At 43.7% G+C, this 6,924-nt stretch overlaps 1 protein-coding gene across 1 annotated transcript; it reads right to left on the reverse strand.

Moving 5' to 3' along the window:
* Positions 1–770: 770 nt before the first annotated feature.
* stc2a (stanniocalcin 2a) lies at positions 771–6,578 on the reverse strand. The gene is made up of 4 exons (XM_024284100.2): positions 6,216–6,578; positions 4,389–4,531; positions 3,622–3,833; positions 771–3,476 (listed from the first exon to the last, which is right to left on the reverse strand). The coding sequence occupies exons 1-4, from the start codon at positions 6,478–6,480 to the stop codon at positions 3,116–3,118; spliced, it is 981 nt and encodes a 326-aa protein (XP_024139868.1). The 5' UTR covers positions 6,481–6,578; the 3' UTR covers positions 771–3,115.
* Positions 6,579–6,924: the final 346 nt, after the last annotated feature.

Below are 6,924 nucleotides of genomic sequence, written 5' to 3' on the forward strand. Positions count from 1 at the left end.
TAGTGGTTATTTCTTCCCATTGCATGCTCAGAAATGATTTGTTGGATTGTGATACATGACGCAAAGCAGGACTGCACATACAGAGGCAGTGTGGTATGCCGCGATGACATGGTGTGTACATTTCTTTTCAAACTGTAGACCTTGAAAACAACTCAAATGAAAAAAAGCTAAAGTGATTTTGTGTGACAAACCCCTTACAAATGGCTCACGAGTGTAACTTTTTCGACCTAACTTGACTCAGTATTGACTTTGAGACCCCAAACACCAGCTGGAAGCGTACCTTTCAAAGCAGAGCACAGACTTAATGTTCTGCGAGGCAATGAACACTGTTGGGACAACTCATAAAAACTGACACCCAAAACCCACCTCCCGCATTGCACACAATCCAGAGCTGCTGACGTAAAGGTTTAGGCCTCTCAATAGGCAGGATATTTCTAGTCCTTGAAACTTTAAACACAGCCTGTACCTCGCTGTCAGCGAGGAACGTTAAGCGAGAATACGGTGTCTTTTAACCAACGCGTACACCTGAGACACGGCGGGCTTCTCGGCTACCTCGCTTAAGGTTTTGCCTCCTTAAGTCAGTTCGCTTGAAAATGAAAACATCTTGTAGGACACAACAAATTTTATGACAAAATATTTTAATAGTAAGCAGACACATCTGAACTTAAGAGGCCAAACATGCCCAATATACCCAATGTTTTATTACTGAGTTTTAAATGTCCAGACAATCAGAGATTGTCTAAACTAAAGTAACAATCAAGCACTAGGAATACAGGAAACAGGGTTAGTTTTTATTTATCTCTGAACCCAAACAGAAAAGCTATTCAAGCCACTTTGTTACAAAAAGACATGTTAATCTTTATGACAGAGAGCTGAACAGATTGTCACTTTACACTCATACAGTACATTCTCATAGAATTAGCTTATGTCTTGTGCTGGGATAACCCAACGTCCACAAAAGAATAATACACAAAAAAGGACAAAAAAAGCATGAAAGTCTAACATATAATATTCTCTAAATGTCTGAGTAAAAAAAAGAAAAAAAAATAACAGCTGAGCATTACTATATCTGAAAAAAAAGAACTTTTGTTTGCCTTTTGCACCAAGCACACCTCAGCAGGAGGTGGAATATACTCAGACGCTCTACAGCTAAAGCATGTCACAGACCTGAAATGGTCAAAAAGAGTGTGTTTCTGACTTAAAAGAGGAAGAAAAGAAGACATTAGAAGACAGAGTGAATGATCACGTAAATAAAACAAAAAAAAGGATGTTGAGCGGGTCCCTCTCCCTCCTACTTCTCTCCTCCACCTCCCTGCATATTGGTTCTTGGCTGTGACCCAGAGGAATTCTCTGGTGGCCTCGGTAAATATAACATTTAGAATAACAGTGCCAGAGCCCCCGTGTGTGGACGTAACCCAGTTCCTGGGCTCTCGCTGTGTTGCCTGTAGCTCTAACAAATAACAGGCCTTCACATTGGGACCCAAGTAAGAGACTAGAGAGGAACAGGGACTAATTTAAAGACAGCCAGAGATCTGGAAGGTTTCTTTCAAACCTATTTCCTGTCCGCTGGGGCACCAGACGTGGGCAACATGGCTCGACTACAGAAAGGGGCTCAATCTGGTCCTAAGGAGCCATGCAGGACATAGTGCTGTCAGTGATAAGGAAACCCAGGTTGCTCAGGGAGGGTGAATAATCTGGTCATTTTCCTCAAATTGCAGCAGTCCAACACAAACTGACAATAATCCAAAGTGCAAAATCTAAGACTCGTGGCTCAACACCATCATAAAAATAGCTCAACAGTAAATCTCCCCATAATAAAGTATCACCCCTTTACTTAAATCACAGAGAAGCGGTCACTGTGGACAACGTTTAGGCACCGTTATGTTTGTGATTTTTTTATTTTTTTTCCCTTTGAATTCAAACAACCTTTGTTGGCTGCCTCTAACTGGTAGCTCACAGTTAAATGGAAAACCAGCTCAAAGAGAATGCATTACGTCAGTTCAGTTACTGTGTGAGAACAGAAGCATCATCTCCTGAAAATAAGCACATATAAATGACCTGTAATGCCTCAGAGACAGTTCCTAAAGCTCTATAAACAATGAAAGAGACGGGTGCAATCATTTTTGCATTAAAGTGACACATTTCAAAGTGTATGAAACAACAGAGTCCCAAAAAACTACATTTGCTTTGTTACATCCTTTTTCCAATTCACATGATCTTAGTTTTTCTTATGGAGATGTGTACAGCTGTAAAAATGACTCTTCATAATATTACATTTTCATCCTCTTTAAAGTGGACTTTCACTTTAAGAATGCACAAGTTTGCGCTAAAATTCCTATGTGCCAGAACTGGACAAAACCTGCACAATTTGTTTTTTTTGTTTTTTTAAATCATCAAGTATCTATAGCTATAATACACATTCTCACTTTAAAACAGCAAATTGTGTATCTTACATATCTACAAACCAATGAGTGATGGGTGGAATACTGTGGAGAGAACATGTCACCTATTCTACATCCATCCATCTCTTTCTATACCCGCTTCATTCTGCTCAGGGTTTTGTGGGGTGGGGGTTGCTGGAGCCTATCCCAGCTGTCATGTAGTGGGAGGCAGGATGCCAGTCCATCACAGGGCCACCTATCCTATATCAATATTGCAAATTGAAGCTATATTTATACATGATTATATAAATATAGATATGTTTATTTCTATTTACATTTTGATATTTTAACATTGCATAAAGAATAAAATAAATAATACAAATATAATCAAATTTTACAGTAAGTGTGAGAAATGCTATATTAGAGCCAAAATCAGTTGATATGATCATGACAATTACATTTGTTATTCATTATAAGAATAAACAGAAACTGCGGCCTAGAGTCTGGCGTAACAGTATGAAGCTATACCCCAATTACCCTGCAAGTTTACCGTGTGGGGCTGCTGGAATGACTGGAGAGGCGGAAGAAGGACTGGAAAGGTTGGCGCTTGTTTCCTCCTGTTCAGTCTGTCTGCATTGTGATATGTGTGTGTGTATGTGTGTGTGTGAGGTGTGCACAAGTCTGCAAGTGTGGCTTTCAAATGTCGCCCGAGCTTCATGGTTTCTCCTGAGTTTTCACCTCCGGATGTCGGTGGCCTTGGAGTCTTCCTGTTCAGCCACCAGTCCAGCTTCCAAATTGTGACGTCGGGATCCCTGATTGCGGTTGCGTGGGTGAGTGCCGAAGCCCGCCTTACCGACTTTCTCTTTGTCTTGCCGGGGAGGGCGAGGGTGCTCCGGCTCCAGGTGAGAAGGCAGGTGGTGGCGGTGCTGTCCGACAGCGGTGCTGGCGGGAGGCGACTCGAGGGAGGAGCAGAGGCTGAGGCTGTCGCACAGAGCCCCCCAGTTCTGCTCGCACTGCAGCCGGACGCTCCTCGTCAGCGCCTCCTTCACTTCCTCCCCACAGCTCAGGAGTATATTCACCAGCTCCACATATGGACTGGGCAGAGAGAGGCGGGTTACTCACATGAATCCTGTGATTTAATATTGGGAAGTAAAATATGTCATGGCCTGGCAAATGAACATGAATAAATGGGATGGCATAAAAAGAACAATCTGGAAGAATCCTGCTAACCCTTACTCACCCTTTGGGGAAAAGATCCTGGAAATGGATCATCTCCACCATGACGGCCACGTTTTCCTTCGCAGCAGAGCACAGGTTGTGTTTGATGTAGCATTCTCTCTGGAGCTGGAACACCATCTCTTTTATGGACACACACTTTCTGCTGATGCAGCTGAACTTGTGCCGTAGTCCGTTCGCCATACATTTCAGAGCATCTTTGATAAACGACTTCCCCTACAAACACAGAGACAAAGTCACTGGAAGGCCTTTGGGTTGTTGCATCATTTCACAAACCTAAAAATAACCCTCCCACAATGCTGTGGGAATTCCTTTTCCTTACTCGTGATTGTTTTGGTCCTTTGAAGATACACTTTTAGAAGACACTTAAAACAGTGCACTTCTACTGCAAAGAGTTCTAGTCATTCAAAGATGTAAATTCTTAGTATGTGACCTTATAGGCATATTAACACCCCAGTCGAGCCTGTCTTGGCAGAATGTCAGCTTCCGCTATGTATGAAAAGAGAGCTAACTGGGCTTCATTCCAGCTGGCTCGTGACCCCTGGTCTAACAGGACACATTTCAGGCCACTGAAAGCCAAGTTTGCCCCCAAAGAATGGAAAAGAGATCATTTTAGTGTGTATAAACTTCTAAAAATTGAAAGATATGGTTTGAGGAATGTCCATCATGACTGCGGAGAAGTGGAGCGAGGAAAAAGAAGAGGAATTTTGCCTCTGGTTACACCTTGTGTGCAGAAAAGAAAAACCCAAAACAGGCAGACCATCTTAGTACCTGAGAGTCAAATTTGCCAGCGTTGTGCAGGAACGTCATGCAGATTTCCTGAAGCCCTCGTATCTCGCAGGAGTTATTCTCAAAGCATTCGAACACACCGCAGCCGACGTCGCCGGCGTTCACCAGGCAATGCTGGATCTCAGCTGAAAATAGAGAATAGGTTAAGCAAAGGAACGGATCTCTTCACAGCAGAAACTCTGAATGTTTCTGAAAACTGCACCACTTGAGAGCTTATGTGGCTCTTGACTTAAGAGTAAAAGAGAGGGGGGGGGGTGTATGTGGGGTCTTATTTCCCAGGATTAGGGGCTTCTGCAGTATTGGTGACAGATATTCCAAAGTCACTCTGCACCACAGTCCATCTGCACTGCCTAGCATTGGTGCATTGCAGATACAGCCTTTACTACCACAAATGCAGTTAATTCCTGTTCACTAGATGTGCATGAACATGTCCCTCATTACTGCTGTTCATTGTCTAGGGCTGCATTAAAGGGGTGCAACACCAAAAAAAGAAAAAAAAATGTAAAAGGGAAAAAAAATCCGGAAATATGACTACATGTGAATACGTGATCTCCAGCACGCGGGCTAATCCCTCCAGTGACATCACTAGCTTAATAATTAATGACCATCACTCACAATGGATGTTATAGCTGCAAAAGGAAAGTTAATTCTATACATTTAATCTCATGTGGCAGGAACTGGAGACGCGCCAAAGCTGCAATTCTGCAATCCTCATTTTAATAGGAAGAGTTATAGAAAACTTATGATAAGACTAAACACCAATTTAAAAATCTAATAAAAAGATTGAAGGGTTTCTAGTCTGACATTTTCCTTTCATGCGTAAAAGGAGCTCAATCTTGAAGTAATAATTAAAGGATTAAATATGACCAAGAAATCTTTGCTTGTCAACAAAGAGGCTCTGTTTGTGGGGTGTAATAGGAGGGAGGTGGGGGTGGCTATGGGGGTTTGTATGCACGTAGCTGAACTTTAGTGCGCAGGAAAAGTGAGCCGCTGTCAGCAATGCTTGTTTTGGCATCGCGGGAATGTGCTTGGATCGTACGGGCTCAGCCGCAACGCGCATTGAATTACACAGTGGTGTTACTGGGGGTCTCTGCTGCGAGACCTGCATTGGTGGAGTGTCCCCATTTTGTTGGATTTCCCCCTCACCAAAAAGATTTTTTTTAAAGCTGTGTGATCCAGATAGATTTCTATTGGAGATAATATGAAAGGCGAAATCAATTCTGCTGGAAAGGCTGCGCTCCCGCCGCGTGATGTTAGTGTCAATTAGACAAATCACACCTGTCCCCGTGGTTTTTAAGCGCAGCCTCTTTGTGGGAAAAGGTGAAATGAATCACCTCCAGCACTAACTAGTTATACTAGTTCACCTGTTGGAACAGATAACCCAACATCAGTTGACGAACATCCATCTAGTGGAATCAAAAATCAAGGAATAATTCATTTTTGATAATTGATCTATAAGGTGCGCGCACAGCGTCTCCATGCAGGAAGCGCACGCGCTCACCTAGATGTGCTGCCGTGTGCAAAGCCTTTTACCTTGTGCCTTTTCTATTAATAGTTTACGAACGTATTAGATTTCTGTCTGCGAGTATTGACAAAATATCGCCTTTCGTTGGGACTGGAACAGCGTCGCCCTATGAAGAAACGATTCAAGTCCAAGAAAAAAAAATGGTGCGTTTCGTGGATTGTCCGAACGTGCCCTCTCCTGCAAGCTTTAATTTGCAGCCACGGAAACACGTGTCCGGACAAACCTCATGCGCACACAGCAGCTGCAGCGACCATTCCATCCACGCGCTGTGATGACACTATTACCTGTGTTCTGCAGAGAGAGGCGCCCTTTCTGGCTCAGCGGCTTCTCCGGAGGACTGTCGTGAAAATCAATAGTATCCAACCCCACTACTTGCTCCAGCACGGACAGGACCAGCAGCGCCACGGCCAGCTTGACCAACATCTCGCCCGTCTGTCTGTCGGGACAGTGCGCCTCTATTCCCAGCAAGGATCCGGCGGTGCGAGCGCGCGAGGGTTCACCCCGGAATCTGTGGTGGCTGCAGCAGCGGCTCTGTGGGACTGAATGCATGAGCTGGAAGGGATGCTGCCTATATTCCTCAGAGCCCCTGGGTGTCAATTTGGATGAAGGAGTTAAGCAGGTGTTGTCGGTTGAGGATTCGCAGCCAATCAGAGGCGCAGAAATCCGCGTCCAGGGTTTTAGGGGGAGTGTCTACCAAAAAGTCCCCCTTTTGCCATAAAACTGGCCTCGTAAAGCAATATTTATGAGCACGTTTAACGTGACAGCGCTGCAGGGATCCACAAACCAGAGCAGAGAAAGTCAATATAGTATCAAATCAGGCATAACCTGTGGATCTGCAGTGTCACATGTGCATGATGAGGGGAAATTGTTGGGAGGAAAACATTTTTCTGCAATAAAAAGGACAAAACTGTTGTATTATTAAATGTGATGACTTATCTAGGACACAAATGAGTGAGGTTTCTGAATCAAACTAAATGCTAGAACTTTATTGCC

The sequence above is a fragment of the Oryzias melastigma genome, linkage group LG10 (assembly GCF_002922805.2).
Source record: "Oryzias melastigma strain HK-1 linkage group LG10, ASM292280v2, whole genome shotgun sequence".
In the NCBI taxonomy this organism is placed as follows: Eukaryota; Metazoa; Chordata; class Actinopteri; order Beloniformes; family Adrianichthyidae; genus Oryzias; species Oryzias melastigma.

Bases quoted from the DNA above. Each gene is read 5' to 3' on its own strand.
- stc2a (XM_024284100.2), bottom strand. From the start codon at position 6,480: ATGCATTCAGTCCCACAGAGCCGCTGCTGCAGCCACCACAGATTCCGG. The intron at 4,532-6,215 runs GTAATAGTGTCA...CTCTATTTTCAG, and splicing joins CCTCTCTCTGCAGAACACAG to CTGAGATCCAGCATTGCCTG. The intron at 3,477-3,621 runs GTGAGTAAGGGT...CTCTCTGCCCAG, and splicing joins CAGGATCTTTTCCCCAAAGG to TCCATATGTGGAGCTGGTGA.